The following is a 19,291-nucleotide window of genomic DNA, read 5'->3' on the forward strand; positions in this document are numbered from 1 at the left end:
CTGTGTGTGTGTGTGTGTGTGTGTGTGTGTGTGTGTGTGTGTTGGGGGCCCAGGAGGCCAGAGGAGACTCTTTGTGACTGTTTCACAGGCCAACCCCCCTGAGCTGGACCAGGCCGAGGACCTGGCCTCTCTCGTCAGTGTCAACGAATCCAGTGTCCTGAACACGCTTCTGCAGCGCTACAGGGCTCAGCGGCCGCACACCTGCACGGGACCTGATCTGATCGTCCTTCAGCCCCGGGGGCCCTCGGTGCCGTCTGCAGGGAAGGTGAGGTGGAACCATGGGGGGCAGGGCTGGGGAGCTGAGGGCAGGAGGGTCTGGGGCGATCCCTCTGCATCTGAGGTGACAGCAGAACCATGAGAGTCCCCAGTCTACCTGTCTGCAAGCAGCGTCTTTCTCACGGCATTGTGGGCATCCTGTGGCGTGGACCATGAGATTCCCCCATTCCCTCGGTGGAAAGATCAGTCACCATTAGGACAGAAACAGCAGCATTAAATATCACAAGAATAACGAAAGAATATACTGAATGAGTATGAACTCTACCAGACACTGCCTCATGCACCGTGTATTAATTAATTCAGTTCATTCTCACATACCCACCTGAAAACACAGGTACTGTGATTAGCCCATTTTACAAAGATGAGAAGAGCCGGCTGGGCCAGCCGTAGGCTAAACTCTCAGGTCTAGCAAGCAGAGGAGCTGGGAGAAAACCCAGGGCACCGGGCTCCTGTATGCTCTTGCTGAACTCTCGGGAGTCCTGAGCACCCACATCAACGGGGAAACAGAAGCTTCAGTTGTGCTTTAGTTTTTTTCATCTCTAGTGTAGAAACGGCAGATTTTTGTTGAGACCGACAAGAGCAAAGGCAATCTCCAAGCGCCACCTTGTGGACGCACGAGGCACCTCAGCCGAGTCACTGAAGCGCGGCTCCTTCATTCGTTCAATCCATAATGATTGAGCTATTGATTGAGGCGCTTCTACCGAACCAGGCACAAAGAACAGCAGGGAAGATGCCGGGCGAGCAAGCCTGCCCTTGTGGAGTTGCTGTTCTAGGAGGAAAAGACAGACCATCAACAATAAAGATAAGAGTGGCCCGAGCAGATGAGTGGAGGAAGAGGTGGGAGAGGTTGGGAAAAGCCAGGACAGGGCCGGGTCAGTTCTCAGGATAATGATTCTGGCTTTTACTCTGAGTGGGATGGCAGCTACTGTGGATATTTACTTACTTACTTACTTACTTACTTTTGAGACGGAATCTCGCTCTGTCGCCCAGGCTGGAGTGCAGTGGCGCGATCTCAGCTCACTGCAAGCTCCGCCTCCCGGGTTCCCGCCATTCTCCTGCCTCAGCCTCCCGAGTATCTGGGACTACAGGCGCCCGCCACTGCTCCCGGCTAATTTTTCTAGTTTTAGTAGAGACAGGGTTTCACCGTGTTAGCCAGGATGGTCTCAATCTCCTGACATTGTGATCCACCCGCCTTGGCCTCCCAAAGTGCTGGGATTACAGGCGTGAGCCACCGTGCCTGGCCGATTTTTATTTTTTATGAACTGGGCCGCCTCCCCAGCCAGAGTAGGCTTACAGAGAGTCCCTACTGGGGTTTTTTTTTTTTTTTTTGAGACGGAGTCTCGCTCTGTCGCCCGGGCTGGAGTGCAGTGGCCGGATCTCAGCTCACTGCAAGCTCCGCCTCCCGGGTTTACGCCATTCTCCTGCCTCAGCCTCCCGAGTAGCTGGGACTACAGGCGCCCGCCACCTCGCCCGGCTAGTTTTTTGTAGTTTTTAGTAGAGACGGGGTTTCACCGTGTTAGCCAGGATGGTCTCGATCTCCTGACCTTGTGATCCGCCCGTCTCGGCCTCCCAAAGTGCTGGGATTACAGGCTTGAGCCACCGCGCCCGGCCCCTACTGGGGTTTTTAGCAGAGCAATGACATGCTGTGACTTAGGTTGTAAACGGATGCCTTTGGCTGCTGGGTAGAGGACAGATGGGAAGAGGCTCAGTGGAGGCAGGGAGGCCTGTCAGAGGTGAGACATCTTACCTGCGTGCTGTTCTGGAGACTCAATGGGAAGTCACAAGCCCCTAGGACACCTGGTGTCCAGGAAAGATCATGATACTTCTTCTGGTTTCCATGTTCTCCTCTGCCAGTTGGGGGTGAAAAGCCACATCTTAGCCTTTGGGGCCCTGTGGAACAAACCCATCCCTAGTCCCTGAGAAATGCTAAATCCATTAAAGGGGATATAGTGGCCCTGTACCCCTCTCTCCAAGATTTTTCTCCTCTAGAGTGACCCACGCCACCCCTTCAGTCACTCCTAGCGGCTCTCCCATCACAGCTGTCCATGGTCAAGGGCCCTGGGAGGACCTCAGAAGCTCTGGGTGGGCCAGAGCTTGGCACCTGCCCTCTCCCATCCTTGTGGTGAGTGCTTAGGCTTCTGTTCCTGCATCCCAAAGCCTCTGAGCTGTCTGAATTGCCGAGTGACTTCTCTGGCTCCCTGGAAATCCCTGGAAGGGACATTTTTATAGGCCCAGATAGCAAGCAGGCCCTCATTGGCCATCCTGGACCGAGGCATCGGAACTTAGGCGAAAGTGCTAAAAGGTGCAGGCATTGGTACACACCCTGAAGGCAGATCCCCTACCTCCCTTCCTAACCCTGGGGTGGGGTGTGGCACTGGTCCCCACGCTTCCCTCAAGTCTTCCAGCCTCCCACACTCAAACCATCTCCTGTCCTTAGGCTGGATCAACCTCTGATTCCCCAAATGGCCACCAGGTGGGAGCACAGGCTTGCGGTGAGGCTGAGACCACCTTGAGGCTGGGCTAGGTGGGGTCTGGGCCACACTGGGGGCCTCTCTCACTGTGGGGTCTGGGTGTGTGCCCGGGGGCGTGCAGATCTTGGTGAATAAGAGCATGACTTTCAGCATGGGTGTGACCACGTGGGTATAGGTGGGTCCCATCTCTGCGTGTAGAGCCCTCGGCAACTGTTGTGTGCATGTGCCTACAAGCACACTTTTGTGCATGTATGCAAGGGCACATGTACACAGATGCGAAGGCACGTGTGTGTGCACACATGTATGAGTGCCTTCAGGAACCTGGCTGTGCAAAATTCTTCCTTCTCCCTCCAGGCAGTGGACCTGACCGGGCTGATGGATGGGACTGCCCGTTCCTTGAACTTTAGTTTTTCCAGACTGGGGGATGGCTCTAGGACTCAGACTCCAGGACCCTCTGCTTGCCTTACGCCGTAAGGCTGTGTCCAGCCAGTGTGGGGGCATATCCCCGCTTTGCCTGCATTAGGGTCCTGCTGAGCCCTATATCTGGCATCGGGATAGGGACTCATGACTGTTCCTCAGGGGCTTGGAGCAGGAAAAGCCAACAGTGGATTGGGGATAGCCCCAGCCCCAAGCTGGGCACCCAGACTGAGGAGAGGGCCATCATACCGGGGTTTGTGCCCCTAGTTTGGCCAAGGGACTGTGCTAGGGAGGGCAGATGGTGCCTTGCCGAACCCAGCGGGCACCCTCAGTATCCTGGGCTTCGGACATCCTCCTGCAGCAGGGCCCATTCCTCTTGTTCCTTTTGGTGTCTCTCCACTGACCTCACAGTAACCTCCCGCCCTCTTCCCTTGCTGCCAAATCCAATGTCAAGTCTCTGGTCTCCTCTTACTGAACTCAGCAGCATTTCCCTCCCTCTTCCTGGAAACACACCCTTCCTCGGCTCTAAGACTCCGCTTTCCTGGTTTTCCTTCCGGCCCATTGGCCGCTCAGTCAGTCTTCCTTGTGGTCTCCCTGACCTGTCCCTGTCAGGGTGCTCCGTCCCCACACTCTTCCTCGGTGATCTCATCCAGCCTTGTGGCTTTCAAATGCTTCCTGTTCACTACAACTGAATTACATCTTTCGTCGATCATCTCTGTCTTCCCACCAGAAGGCAAGCTCCACCAAGCAGAGACTAAAAAAAAATCAGGTTTACTGACGTGTAATTTACGTTATAGTCCAGTTCACCTTTTTAGTGCCCAGTTCTGTGCATTTTTGACTAAGGTGTATAGTTGTGTAGCTGCTTCAAGCAATCAATTACACGACAGTTCCCGTCACCCCCAAAAGTTCTCTGGGCCCCTCTGTGGTCAACTCAGCCCCAAGTTCTACCCCTGGTAGACACTGATCTGTTTTTTTTTTTTTGTCCCTATAGTTTTGCCTTTTTCAAAAAAAAAAAAAAAAAAAACATATAAATGGCATTGTACGGTATGTAACCTTTTGAATTGGCGTCTTGCAGGCCACACAATGCATTGGAGATTCTCCCGTGTGGTTTTATTTATCCACAGTTTGTTCCTGTATTTTATTTCACTGATGCACTACTGTACTTATTTGTTCATAGGATGACCACTTGTCCTGGTTTTCCCGGGACTAAAACGTTTTCTGGGACATGAGACTTTCAATGCTAAAACCAGGATAGCAATTTGGGAGGCTGAGGCTGGCAGATCACCTGAGGTCAGGAGATCGAGACAAGCCTGGCTAACATGGTGAAACCCCATTTCTACTAAAAATACAAAAATTAGCCAGGCATGGTTGTGCACGCCTTAAGCCCAGCTACTCAGGAGGCTGAGGCAGGAGAATCGCTTGAACCTGGGAGGTGGAGTTTGCAGTGAGCCGAGATCGCGCCATGGCACTCCAGCCTGGGCAACAGAGAGCAAAACTCCATCTGAAAACAAAAACAAAAAACAAAAAAACAACCAAGATGGGTGATTATCCTAGTTCACTAGTTGAAGGACATTTGTGTTGTTTTAGTTTTTGGTGATTTTGAATATATAGTCAATATAACCAATGACATAGAGGGATTTTTTTGTGAACATACATTATTTCTTTAGGGTAAACACCTGTAGAGGGGTTGTGGGGTTGTGGAGAGGGGTAATGAGTGTGCATCTCACTGTAGAAGACACTGCCAGGCTGTTTTCCATAGTGGCTGCATCATTCAGCATTCCCATTAGCATTGTATGAGAATTCCAGTCGCTTCTCATCTTCAGCAAACTTGGTAGTGACTATTAAATGTTTTTTCAGCCATTGTAATAGGCATATAATGGTATCTATTTGCAATTGGCTAGAATTTCCTTTATCCATTTGTGTCATGCTGTGCCCGAGTGCCTGCTGCATAGTAGACACTAATGGATTATTTTACTGAATGAAGTATGAATGAGTGGATGAAGCACATATGATTTCAGATATCACCTAAATCTGTTACAGCAAATATGTAGCACACATACCACTAATTCCCCCGTGTGCCGTTCCCTGTGTCCATGGCAGACATCACTAATCGTAATGGATAATTATACCCTTGATCCAGCTGCCTCGCTTCAGGCAGATACTATTCGATGCTTTGAGTAACCAGTGAGATGAATCTCATGGACGAGTGTAGCTCTCATTCAGGCCTCTAACTAACTAAAGAGGAGACCTAGGCTCAGAAAACAGGCATGGGTTGTCCAAGGACTCACAGGGAGCCAGGGGCAGAACTAGACACACAGGCTTGGCTCCTCACAATAGAGTAGGAAGGGAGGCAGGGACGCAGATCTGGACCCTGGACCTGGCGAGGGGCACTGTTTTAGAATGCTCCCTAGGCAATGGCTGGATGGAATGGCTGACACCTGTGATCTTCCTGCAGGTGCCCAAGGGCCGCTGGGATGGCCTGCCCGCCCACATTGGCTCCATGGCCCAGCGGGCATACTGGGCGCTGCTGAACCAGCGGAGAGACCAGAGTATTGTGGCCCTGGGCCGGAGTGGGGCTGGGAAGACTGCCTGCTGTGAGCAGGTCCTGGAACACCTGGTGGGGACGGCAGGCAGCATGGATGGCAAGGTCTCAGGTACAGTGGTCTCTAGGTGACATGTAGCATCAAGACGGGGAGAGCTGGAAGGGGGTGCTGAGCTGCTCTTTCTTATATTCATTCAGCTAGCATTCACTGAGCACCAGATACATGCAGACCCCATGCTTGCTGCTGGGGAGGGCTATCCCTAGGTCATTGGGATATATTTGTTGAAATTAGAATAAGATACTCCTTCCTCAAGACATTGATGGCTGTTTGCAGAATTGTCATCATACATGGACATTGTTAGAACCGAATACTTGACTGCCATCTGCTGGGAAATCATCCTAATATACGTACACAAACCTAGGAGAGTGCGATGTGATTGAGGCACCCCGGGGATGTGGTGTCTTTGGGCAGTGCACAACCTGCTGAACTGAACAGAGGACTCGAAGAGTGAAGATTCAAGGGCAGAGTCTACACTCATGAGAAGCTAATAGCCGGAGTGGAAATTGAACTGTACCTACGTTCAAACTTGAGTGTTCTTCAAAAAGTGCTGGCAGAGCAGGCTAGGGAAGAAACTCAGGGAGTGTAGAGGAGGGCTGCAGGAGGGCTTTTTCCAGGATGTGATATTTGACCTGAGCCTTAAAAGAAGAATACCAATTGGCCGGACGTGGTGGCTCACGCCTGCAATCCGGCACTTTGGGAGGCCAAGGTAGGCGGATCACGAGGTCAGGAGATCGAGACCATCCTGGCTAACATGGTGAAACCCCGTCTCTATAAAAATACAAAAAATTAGCCGGGTGTGGTGGTGGGCACCTAAAGTCCCAGCTACTCAGGAGGCTGAAGCAGGAGAATGGCGTAAACCCGGGAGGCGGAGCTTGCAGTGAGCAGAGACAGCGACACTGCACTCCAGCCTAGGAGACAGCGAGACTCTGTCTCAAAAAAAAAAAAAAAAAAGAATACCAATTCGTAATAACAACTACGATATTAATAATGATCATAGTAAATGCTTGCTGAAACCTAACATACTAAGTCCAATTCCAAGGATACTAACTTTATTCTAACTTTATTATTATTATTATTATTATTGAGACAGGGTCTCACTCTGTCACTCAGGCTGGGGTGCAGTGGTGTGATCTCAGCTCAACAGCAACCTTGACCTCCTAGGCTCAAGTGATCCTCCCACCTCAGTCTCCTGAGTAGCTGGGACTACAGGTACATGCCACCACTGTTGGCTATTTTTTTTTTTTTTTTTTTTGTAGAGATGGGGGTTTCAGCATGTTGTCCAGGCTGGTTTAGAACCCCTGGGCTCAAGCGATCCACCCACCTCGGCCTTCCAAAGCGCTGGGATTACAGGTGCGAGTCATTGTGCCCGGCCTCAACTTTTTTTTTTTTTTTTTTAAATCTAAAGCAGTCCTATAAGGTAGATACTATTATTTACATTTTGTAGACTGAAGGCATTGAGATTCAGCTTGCCTGATGTCACACAGCAAATTCTCTTAGGGCTGAGATTCAAACCCTGGCCTACTGGCTGTAGAGCTCTCACCATTGTGGCACTGTTCTCAGCTTTTTTTCATTGTTGCACACTCTGAAAAGCCTTTTAAGACATTTATTCCCCTTAATCATTTCCCCTATGGTGAAATGTTAATACCACAGATAAGCCATATATTCCTTTATGTATATTTGTGTTTTATACATAAAATATTTTTGTATAAATGTTTTATATTTATACATATATAAAATATAAAATATATTTATACAAATATTTTTTGTATTTAATTTTTTGTATAAATTTTTTTTTGTACAAATTTCTTTTTACCACCACTTCTAAGAATCAGTTTTTACTCATCTCAGGGACAATATCCTCCCATTGAGAATACATGATGCAGGCAATATTGTGTTTCTAATAATAATAACTATAATAATAACAGTTCCACCTTTGGAATATTTTCTAAGCATGTAACATTATTAAATCTTTTGGTCCTCGGCCAGGCGTGGTGGCTCACGCCTGTAATCCCAGCACTTTGGGAGGCTGAGGTGGGTGGATCACAAGGTCAGGAAATCGAGACCATCATGGCTAACGTGGTGAAACCCCGTCTCTGCTAAAAATACAAAAAAATTAGCTAGGCGTGGTGGCGGGCGCCTGCAGTCCCAGCTGCTGTGGAGGCTGAGGCAGGAGAATGGCGTGAACTGCCACTGCCCTGCACTCCAGCCTGGGCGACAGAGCAAGACTCTGTCTCAAAAGCAAAAACAAAAACAAAAAACCCCAAAACTTTTGGTCGTCATGACAGCCACATGAGGATTAGATTTAATTAGTCAATTAATTGGTTGATTATTAATTAATTAATTATAAATAATTAATAATTAACTAGTTAATTTGCCCCAAATCAGGTAACCAGCAAAGGGAAGATCCTCAGTCTCTTCTAACCGCTTGGCTATACTGCTTCTCCACTAGGATTATTCCAATACTTTGCTGAACACCTACTTTACATCTGGCTCATGCTAGAAACTGGAGATACAGTGGGAAGAGGCACAGTCTCTCAGAACGTAGTTGTGCTGTGACTTGCATGTGTCTGAGGGTGGAAGTCAGGTCAGGCTGTATCCAGGTGCTTAGCACAGTGCTTGTTGTGTTGTAGGTATGCAATGAATAATAGTGGGGAGATTATAGGGCTTTGCAAGCCTGCTTCTAAGCTGTGAGTGCAGGCCCCAGAATGTTATCCTCACCTCTTCCTAGGCTCCATTATGTCTGGGAAGCCCTAGGGCAGCCTCTGTTACCCAGATTGTGCCTATCCCTTGCCCTTCTAGATTGAGTCTTGTTTCCCCTACACCAGGGCTGGTAGTACATGGTCAGTCCAGCAATGGGTGCTCAGTGAAATGTATGTGGTTTATAGTTGGGTTGGGCAGGGAGTGTGTGGCAGGAGGCTCACAGGAAGCCCACAGGGGGCTGAGGCCAAGATGAGGACTGGCCCAAGCAGGGGCCATGGAAAAGGTGGACCTGTGCGAGGTGGGAGTGGCAGCTCCCGGTCCATCAGTGACATGTGGCCCTATGCTGCCCCCAACAGTGGAGAAGATCCGAGCCACCTTCACTGTCCTCCGGGCCTTCGGCTCTGTGTCCATGGCTCACAGCTGCAGTGCCACCCGGTTCTCCATGGTGATGTCGCTGGACTTCAATGCTACAGGCCGCATCACGGCTGCTCAGCTCCAGGTGAGGCCTCTGGGGGGATGTGCAAGGGGGCCCTTGAGGCTGCTGTGTCTCTAGCCCCACTCAGTAGAGCCCATGCCTCCAGCTGGGACTCTAGGATGTGTCTGAAATGGTCATGGTGGTGGCTCATGCCTGTAATCCCAGCACTTTGGGAGGCCGAGGCGGGTGGATCACCCAAGGTCAGGAGTTTGAGACCAGCCTGACCAACATGGTGAAACCCTGTTTCTACTAAAATACAAAAATTAGCCGGGCATGGTGGCAGGTGCCTGTAATCTCAGCTACTCAGGAGGCTGAGGCAGGAGAATTGCTTGAACCCAGGAGGCGGAGGTTGCAGTGAGCCGAGATCGTGCCATTGCACTCCAGCCTGGGCAACAAGAAGGAAACTCCATCTCAAAAAAAAAAACAGTAATAATAATAATAATAATAATAATAAATAATGAAATGGTCATGGATCCCCTAACTGGGGCCAGTTGCTCCCCACCTCACTCGGTGCCCTGGAGCATCCCTTCTGGAGCAAGCCAGCCCGTCTGTGCTTCGGACTCCCAGGGGGATGAAATATTCATGAGCAAATACAGAATTCAGCCTCTCATTAGCCGGGTCTTAAAAGCGCAAGTTGAAATGAAACAGACACTCGCCAGCCTTCCACAACAGTCTGTATGTGATGAACACGTGACCTGTTTGTTCCCATCTCCAAAATCACCCGCACCCCTTCCCGTCTCCCTCAAACTTCCTGTTTGAACAGAAAATAGGATTAGGTTATTAGAAGAGTTGTTTGTAAAGTGGAACTGGTATAATATCCAGACTCAAAGAAAACCCCTCCACGCCAAATAAGTCCCTTTCCTGTCCTGGTCCTGAAATCCTATCCTTAATCACTATTTGGGTTAAGGTATTAAAGGCTTCTATTAAAAAGGGAATATGTTGGAAGGTAGCCTCATTTGATTGTTACTACCTTTGATACCTTAATTGGAATGAATCTATTGCATTAGTTAATTTCCTAGGTGGACTCTGAATTAGTGAGATAAAGGATGAGAAGTTCTGATATGGAGGTTGCCAGCAAAATTTGGACCTGAGATGTTGACTCAAAGAGTGGATCAGAGACTGGGCGTGGTGGCTCACGCCTGTAATCCCAGCACTTTGGGAGGCTGAGATGGGCGGATCACGAGTTCAGGAGATCAAGACCATCCTGGCTAACACGGTGAAACCCCGTCTCTACTAAAAATACAAAAAAATTAGCTGGTCGTGGTGGTGGGCACCTGTGGTCCCAGCTACTTGGGAAGCTGAGGCAGGAGAATGGCATGAACCCAGGAGGCAGAGCTTTCAGTGAGCCGAGATCACATCACTGTACTCCAGCCTGGGCAACAGAGCGAGATTCCATCTCAAAAAAAAAAAGGAGTGGATCAGAGTGGGGCATCCTGGGTAGCTGGGCATCAGGCATGTGCAGATGTACCCAAAGCGCTGACTGGGTGCCCCTCTTCTCTCCCTGCAGACAATGCTTTTGGAGAAGAGCCGTGTGGCACGGCAGCTGGAAGGGGAAAGTAACTTCCAGGTTTTCTCCCAGATGCTGGCTGGATTGGACTTGGATCTCAGGTGAGCACTTGGGGCAGGTGGAGACAGCGGAGAGCAGTGCAACAAAGGGCACCTGTTCTTTGGGGGCCCAGCCTTAGCTTCTGCCCAGTACTGAGAGGCCATGGGACCCAGGGATTAGGAACATGGCCTCCGATTCCAGCTGCCTGGGTACACACAGCTCATGGGCTGGGTGACTTTGGTCACATGTCATCCACCCTGAGCCTCGGTTTCTTCCTTTGTAATGTGGAAACAACACCTTTCTTAGACCTTATAGGACTGAGATAATTTACGTTCAGCTCTTTTTACATGCTGGGAGTCAAGGCTGTCTGCTGTGATAGTGGCATGTCAATACTGGTCCTGGCAGCGGTGTGGGAAGAGGGAGAGGGACGGCAGACCCCCACATCTTCCAGAAGTTTCTAAACTTTTGTGGGAGTTTTGGGTGTATAGTAGGGGATGCCTACATGAGGTTCCTCGGGACAGACCTGCCACTGAGTGGGGCAGTGAGCTGGGTAGTCAGGCAAGTCTCATCTTGGAGGGCTTCCTGGAGGAGGTGGCCTAAAAAGCCATCTCTGCCCTTCCCCAAATCTACAGGGCATCATTAAGCATGTGACTTATGTGGCTTCCTCTCCCAGAGCCTTGGTTTCCTCCTCTGTTGGATGGATGGGCATGGTCTTAGTGAAGCTCCAGGGAGAGGAAAAATTGGGCTTTCCCACAAGAGGGGTGATAATTTGTGGTTACTGTGCTCTAACCTCATCACTGTTTGTTCCCCAGCCTTCCCTCCCCATCTGAAGGGCAGCCTCAACCTGTCCTGTGTGTCCTGGCTAAGGCTGGAGGGACAGCTGTAACCTGCAGAGAGAAGGCAGAGAAGAGAAGGAACTCCCACTTTTCAGAGTGATAGTAACTGAGCAGCAGGGAAACTTCTAGAAGGTCTTGGGAATCTGTAGGAGAACTTGGAGTAGGGTTGTATAGCAGAGTGACAAGGACCACAAACTTGAGGACAAGGCTGTGTGGATTTGTATGTTGGCTTTTCCACTTGTTGGCTGTGTGACCTTGAGCTAATGAGTTCACCTCTCTGAGCCTGACTTTCCTTATCTACCAAAATAGATGTGACTATATCACAGTGTTGTGGTGAGGGTTAAAATATGAACAGGCAGACAATACTTCTTTTTTTGGTTTGTTTTTTGTTGAGACGGAGTCTCACTCTGTCACCCAGGCTGGAGTGCAGTGGTGCGACCTCGGCTCACTGCGAGCTCCGCCTCCCGGGTTCACACCATTCTCCTGCCTCAGCCTCCTGAGTAGCTGGGACTACAGGTGCCCGCCACCACACCCAGCTAATTTTTTGTATTTTTAGTAGAGATGGGGTTTCACCTTGTTAGCCAGGATGGTCTCAATCTCCTGACCTCGTGATCTACCCACCTCGGCCTCCCAAAGTGCTGGGATTACAGGCGTGAGCCACCGTGCCCGGCCAACAATACTTCTTAAAATAGTGCCTGGACATAGCGACTGCTTTGTGTGTGTTTTTTGTTTTTGGAGGATTTGATCTGCCTTGATACCCCCGACAGACCCTGACCAGGCCCTGATCAGGTCATCCAAAGAAATGACTTTGGATTCAGAGGGACATGGGTTTGATCCTGGCTTTGCCCCACACGGACTTCTCTGAGCCTTGATTTCTCCTTCTGTAAAATGGGTTCCTACTAGTGCCAACCCCGTAGGCATTTAAATGAGATCACATGTCAAGGCAGCAGGCGCCATGTGCAGTGCATAGTAACAGTGTGATGCGGGAAGGAATAGGTAGGTGGACCCTGAACATAGGAGTTTGAGCCCCACTTTCAGCCCCATGGCCTCACCTCTTGGGACCTCCCTTTTCTCACCTCTCAGAACACTGCAGGACACACACATCACCCCTGTTCCAGCCCTGGAGCCCCACACTGGGGCTCTCTCTTCTGTACCCCATGGGTGGGGCTTGATGCTGGGGATAGAAGCATTGCCTGCTGGAGAGGGGGATTTGGAGGCTTACGCTGGGGTGGACCCAGGAAGGATGAGGCTCACCTGCGGCTAGCAGAGGATGCCCGACCTCCACTCCAAGCCAGGCCCAGGCCCGGGGCCCTCCATGCTGGTGGCATCCTTATTGAGTTTGGCATCCTTAGGAACTGGGCCAAAGCTGCCTCTGAGAGGAAAGGGCTGCCTAGATGAGTTTCAGGAATCCCAAGAGAGTAAAGTGCTTGGAGCAACTCAGCCCCCTCAGGGAGTCATTGTCATTCTGAAGGTCCCTTGTTAATCCCCCAGTTACTTCCCTTTCTCTACCTCTGCTGCTGCCAACTTGGTCCCTCACCGACATGGAAGCTTCCAAAGGTCAAAATCAGGTTTCCACTTGCCCAAATGTCCTTTCTCCCATGCACTCATGTGGCAAACTCCTAGTCATCCTTCACAACTCTACTCCAAATCCCTTTTTTAGAGGAGCACTGCCTGATTCTTGCTCCTTGGTCTCTCCTTTCTACCATTTTGGTGCCTGGCGTGTGCTTCCGATTCAAAAACCTGCCAGTGCAGGTCTCCCTTCCTCACCAGATGGACTGGGAGGTCTTCGAATCAGGGGCCCTGTTGCCCTTCTTTCTGCCTTCCCAGTACCTCGCACAGGACTTGGCACCAGGTAGATGCTTCTTAATTATTTGTCAGATTGAATTTCCAGTGAATGGAAGAGAGTGTCAGGAAAACAGAGCTCTTACTCCGTGCCAGCCCGGCTATGTGAGTTTATGTACAATATCTCATTTAATCCTGGGAGGCAAGAAGAGGTAGGGAGCCCATTTTACAGATAAGAAAACGTGAGTTGCAGAGAAGAGAATTACCTTGTCTGCCACATGGCAGCACTGGGGTTGGACTTGAAGCCTAGCTGGTAAGAGTCCTTCCAAGTCATGAGGCAGAGAGGGGTGTGGGGTCTGTAGAGAATCTAGGGAGAGGATGCTGAAGGCCTCAGAACCAGACAAGCTGGCTGGAGACTGATGAGTAACCCCCCACCCTTTCCAGGAACCAATTTGAGCCTGCATGGGGATTGGAGATCCTAGGCTGGGCTCTACAATGGTTTTGTGAGTAGAGAGTGTAATTCGAAGGGGCAGGGGGCATAGCCGTACCCACCCCGCCTTTGGCCTGCATTCCTCAAGCCTGCAAAAGTGGGTGGCCCATCTGCAGGTCTCACTCTCGGGGAGCCTGCAGGTTGAACATGGGAAGGAACCTTAAACATCGTGTTGCTTCATAAAGTGCAGACTGAGGCCGGGAGAGGCGCACATGGCAGGATAGCGCGGAGTCTGGGCTCGAAGGGCCAGCAGACCTCAGCTCAGCTTCTGGCTGCATGTTTGCTAGCTGTGAAGGCCTGGGGCAGGTACCCACTCTCAGTGCCTCTGTTTTGTCAATGGTGAAATGGAAATAAGTGTACCGATGGAGTGGGGCTGTCATGAGTCATGTTAGAACTTAACATGCCGCAAGGGCTCATTCATGTTGACTGTTTCAATATTACCCTTGAGTGAGGTCCCCCAGCTGATTAGAAGATCTGGAGTTAGTCCCTGCTCTCCTGATTTTCCTCTACAACCCTTTCTCCTGGGATTTCCTGGCTTTTAGGAAGGACCAAGGGAGGGCTATGTGTGAGGAATATTTGGGAGATCGAAGAAGTCCCAGGGCAGAGTTAGTGGGGCCAAGGCCAGGGACAGTCCCTGGGGTGTCTGGGTAGTTGCATGGAGCCACACACACTGTGACGACCACCTGCCCTGCCAGGCCTGGTGTGAACAGCCCACTGACTCCTGGTTCCTTCTGTGCTTCCAGGACGGAGCTGAACCTGCACCAGATGGCAGATAGCAGCTCCTTTGGCATGGGCGTGTGGTCCAAGGTAAGGAGGAGGTCCCTCAGGGGTGGGATGTGAGTCCGTGTCCCTGGGGCCAGATGGGAGGGTGATGAGGAGTCGCCGTGCAACTTGTCTCCTTTGGTACTGGGGTTCACAGTTGGCAAGGGTTGGTCATGTGGAAGAGTCAGGGCCTGTCTTTGTAGGGTCTGGGCTTGTTGGGTAAAGGAGACTCAGACAAATAAAGGAAACCAGATGTAGTATATGTTAGAGGTAGGATTAGGGCGCTGGAATCAGTCTAGTTCAAGCCCCAGCTCTGATACTTATTAAGTAGGTGAACCTCAGGCATGGACCTTAACCTCCCGGGAGGTCTGTCTCTTCTTCAGTACAATAGTGATAGTAGCAGTATCTGCCTCATAGGGCTGTTGTGGGGGTGAAATGAAATGATGTGTATAACATGCTTGGAACAGGGCTTGGCGTCAATCAATCAATAGGGTGCTCTTTGTCAGTACTACTGGTGGTTAACTTGGGTAGGTGCACTCAGAGATGGTTTCGTGATCAATGTAGTCTATGAGTGGGGCCGAGAATTAGGTATTTCATTGTTTAAAAAAGCAAATGGTTCACTGGTTTGATATTTTATTATTCAATTATTTTAATCATTGTTTTCTCCCTTCTCTCCCAAATACCTTTACCACCACCTATGCTGGGCCTGTGTTATGTTAGGTGTATGCTTCCGCTGAGTGCTAGGAGTATGGTCCTCATCCATGAATTTTTACTTTAGCAAGAGACACAGACTCAGAAATTAATGCAATCATGTGAGATAAGAATGTGTCAGAGGTTGCATGAAATGCTGCAGGCACCACAGGATAGCTGATAGAGCTACTTGGCCTTTGCCAGGGAAGACTTCTTAGCCAAGGGAACATTTGGCCTGGGTTTTGAAGGATGAATAGGAGTTCACCAGATGGAGGGAATTAGCTAATTTCCACTCCAAAGCCTCTTTTCAAACATACATGTCTGGGAAACAAATAGTGCTAGAATAATTAGATATCCTGGTGCCAAAAAAAAAAAAAAAAATCCCATCCGTATTTCACATGATATACTAAAATTAACAAAAAAATCACAGATCTAATTGTAAAACTTCAAACCACAGAATTTCTAGAAGAAAATGAGAAAAATCTCTGTAACCCTGAGCTGGGCAAAGATTTCTTAAATGAGACATCAAAATCCCAGTCCATAAGAGAACAAATTAACTTTATCAAAAGGATAGTAGCAGTATCTGCCTCATAGGGTTGTTGTGAGGGTGAAATGAAATGACGTGTATAACGTGCTTAGAACAGGGCTTGGCCTAAGTCATCTGCTGTCTGAAAGACACTATTACTATGCAAAAGCAAGCCACCGACTGGGAGGAAATATTTGCAAATCACTTAGCTGATAAAGGATTTTTATCTAGAATATAGAAGTAATTCTCAAAACTCTTAAAGGAAACAACCCAATAAAAAAGATGGGCAAAAGATGGAATGCACAAAAAAAGTGTAAATGGATGGCAACTACGCACAGGAAAATATGCTCAACATCATTGGTCATTAAAGAAATTCAGCCGGTGTGGTGGCTCATGCCTGTAATCCCAGCATTTTGGGAGGCCAAGGCGGGCAGATCACCAGAAGTCAGGAGTCTGAGACCAGCCTGGCCAACATAGAGAAACCCTGTCTCTGCTAAAAATACAAAAAATTAGGCTGGGGGTGGTGGCTCACGCCCATAATCCCAGCATTTTGGGAGGCTGAGGCGGGCAGATCACGAGGTCAGGAAATCGAGACCATCCTGGCTAACAAGGTGAAACCCCTGTCTCTACTGAAAATACAAAAAATTAGCCAGGCGTGGTGGCAGGGGCCTGTAGTCCCAGCTACTCCGGAGGCTGAGGCAGGAGAGTGGTGTGAACCAGGGAGACGGAGCTTGCAGTGAGCCGAGATGGCGCCACTGCACTCCAGCCTGGGAGACAGCGAGACTGTGTCTCAAAAAAAAAAAAAAAAAAAAAAATATATATATATATATATACAAAAAGTTAGCTGAGCATGGTGGCACATGCCTGTATTTCCAGCTACTCAGGAGGCTGAGGCAGGAGAATTACTTGAACCCAGGAGGTGGAGGTTGCAGTGAGCAGAGATTGCACCACTGCACTCCAGCCTGGGCAACAGAGCGAGACTCCATCTCAAAAAAAAAAAAAAAAAAAGAAAGAAAAAAAGTTGCTAAGCACGCGTGTGCGCTTACACACACACACACACACACACTTACACATTGCTTAGTATTGTCCACAGAGTTTCTAATTCAGTAGCTCTGGGTGAGGCCTGAGAATGTGTATTTCTCACAAGTTCCCAGGCAATGCTGATGCTGCTGGTCCAGGGACCCTGCTTTGAGAACCACTGTTGGAGAGTCTGTTTCTGCACTGGGTGAGGTGATGTGTCTGCCCCGTCTGAACCCTGGGGGCTAATCTACTTGTCACCTTATACGTATGTCCCAAATATTATATGGGCAAGCCTGGAGAGTTGGGGGCATATCAGAGAGGCTGCCTGGAAGAGGTGACCAAGAGCTGGCCATGAGAATGAGAATGAAATTTCTTTCATTGTCAAAACTCATACATGAAACAAGCTGGAATGAGAATGAGACTAACAGATGCAACCAGGCTGGCATTCTTGCTAAACCAAGTATTGGGGGGGGCACCCTCTCATTTGGGGGACTCAGCTGTGGGTTCTTTTTTCATACCCTTTCCCCCATGATTTGGGATCATTAGGAGCCCAGACCTCGACCTTGAAGGCAAGAGATGAGAAATTACCTCAGCAGTGATTTTTCTCATTCGTTTAATGAGCTTTGGCCAAATATATCCATTTGAATCAGCAAAAGAGTTGTTTTTTATTTTCCTATTGTTTTGGAGAAGGAAAAAGGCCCAAGCTGGGGCCCTCCGAGCTTTCCCCAACCTGACCTGTTTGTTAACAGTCTGCATAAAGCCATTGGTCACAGCGTGACTTCGTGTCAAAGAAGCATTTGAAGTGGTTTGCTTTTTTTCCTCTTTATTTCTGAGGGGCATTTTTTAGACCAATTGATTTGCAGGAACTGGTAGGGTGTTTCTTTGTTCTCTCTCTGCTACCTGGCAGGTATCAAGAGAATGTTTTCTCTGTTCTTTCAGAAGAAAAATAAAGTCTGAAAATTCGTTGGTCTTTGATACAAGCCTGGGCCAGTTAGTGGGGTTGGGTAGGCCAGGTACAGCTTCATTAAGGAAATCTGGTGATCAGGATATGCCCCCCAATAATGGGAGCTGCTAAGTCCCCAAGGCTGTCCAATGTCAGCTCTTCTTCTTCTTCCTTCTTTCTTTCTTTTTCTTTTTCTTCTTCTTTCTTCTTCTTCCTCTTCCTCCTCCTCCTCCTCCTCCTCCTCCTCCTCCTCCTTCATCATCAAGGATGGCAGCATTGGGCAAGTTGGGGAGGGCAAAGCCTTGATGGCCCATGGGGAGGGCTTGGCCTGCTCCTGTTTAAAAAAAAAAAAAAAAAACTAAACTAATTTACGGCCGGGCACAGTGGCTCACGCCTGTAATCCCAGCACTTTGGGAGGCTGAGGTGGGCGGATCACCTGAGGTCAGGAGTTCGAGACCAGCTTGGCCAACATGGTAAAACCCTGTCCGTACTAAAAATACAAAAATTAGCCGGGTGTAGTGGCACGTGCCTGTAGTCCCAGCTACTCGGGAGGCTGAGGCAGGAGAATCTCTGGAACCCAGGAGGCAGAGGCTGCAGTGAGCCGAGATCACACCACTACACTCCAGCCTGAGTGACAGAGCGAGATTCTGTCCCAAGAAAAAAATAAAAAATAAAAAACGAAATTACTACATACTTCCTATAGAGAAATCAGAAAAAACAGAAAGGCAAAACCAAAAACCAGAATACATGCACACACTCAAGCAAACCAGAAAATAAGGGCCATTCACTTCACCACCCTGAGAAACCCACTGGTTCTATACCTGCAGATGTTCTTCCAGTATTTTTCCTACAAATATTTTACATAATTCATAACACACTGTATATCATTACAACTGTCTGACCGGGCACGGTGGCTCGTGCTTGTAATCCCAGCACTTTGGGTGCCCGAGGCGGGTGGATCACCTGAGGTCAGGAGTTCGAGACCAGCCGGATCATTATGGTGAAACCCTGTCTCTACTAAAAATTCAAAAATTAGCCAGGCATGGTGACAGGTGCCTGTAATCTCAGCTACTCAGGAGGCTGAGGCAGGAGCATCGCTTGAACCCAGGAGGCAGAGGTTTCAGTGAGCCGAGATTGTGCCACTGTACTCCAGCCTGGGCAACAGCATGAGACTCCATCTCAAAAAAAAAAAAACAAGACAAAACAAAAAAACGAAAACACACACACACACAAAACTTTCACAAACATTAGAAGACATGGTTCCCTGAACTGTTGTTTCCCTAATATTGTCCATTTACATGGTTTTAAACCTTTTTGTGGTTCTTAGTGATAAGGTGATAAATATCTTTGGGCGTCCAGCTTGCATTACCATCTCAGACTCCCAAACCTCCGTCTAAGGAGATGTCTCCAGTTATCTTTCCTGTTGTCTCCTTGGTAACAATCTCCCATCTCTGATCACACTGTTTATTTATGATTTGTCTTCCCTCCGCCCTAAGTTCCGTGAGGGTGGGAGTCTTACTTGTCTTGATCCCTCCTGAATAGACAAGGCCTAGCACTCAGCCAGGCATACAGCAAGTGCTCAATGAATGTGTGTTGAGTGAATAAATGGACGAGCATGCTCAACTCACCACCACTTAACTAAAATCACATCTTTTCAATTTTCAAATCGTTTGCTATTGTGGTCAGCAGAGATTGGTTCATTAAACTTTATTTTCTCCCCAGTATCATTTCACTGGGTCTTTGGGGATCTCATG

At 49.0% G+C, this 19,291-nt stretch overlaps 1 protein-coding gene across 5 annotated transcripts in view; it reads left to right on the forward strand.

Moving 5' to 3' along the window:
• MYO18B (myosin XVIIIB) overlaps positions 1 to 19,291 on the forward strand; it is a 300,037-nt gene that overhangs the window by 30,097 nt on the left and 250,649 nt on the right. For all 5 annotated transcript variants that reach the window (XM_033233057.1, XM_033233058.1, XM_033233055.1 and 2 more), the window contains 5 exons: positions 89 to 265; positions 5,620 to 5,818; positions 8,824 to 8,966; positions 10,450 to 10,550; positions 14,340 to 14,403. In XM_033233057.1, the coding sequence (XP_033088948.1) occupies positions 89 to 265; positions 5,620 to 5,818; positions 8,824 to 8,966; positions 10,450 to 10,550; positions 14,340 to 14,403 (684 nt within the window). The remainder of the gene's footprint in view (positions 1 to 88; positions 266 to 5,619; positions 5,819 to 8,823; positions 8,967 to 10,449; positions 10,551 to 14,339; positions 14,404 to 19,291) is intronic.

This window comes from Trachypithecus francoisi, unplaced genomic scaffold, assembly GCF_009764315.1.
Source record: "Trachypithecus francoisi isolate TF-2019V2 unplaced genomic scaffold, Tfra_2.0 Lachesis_group14, whole genome shotgun sequence".
NCBI classification, from domain to species: Eukaryota; Metazoa; Chordata; class Mammalia; order Primates; family Cercopithecidae; genus Trachypithecus; species Trachypithecus francoisi.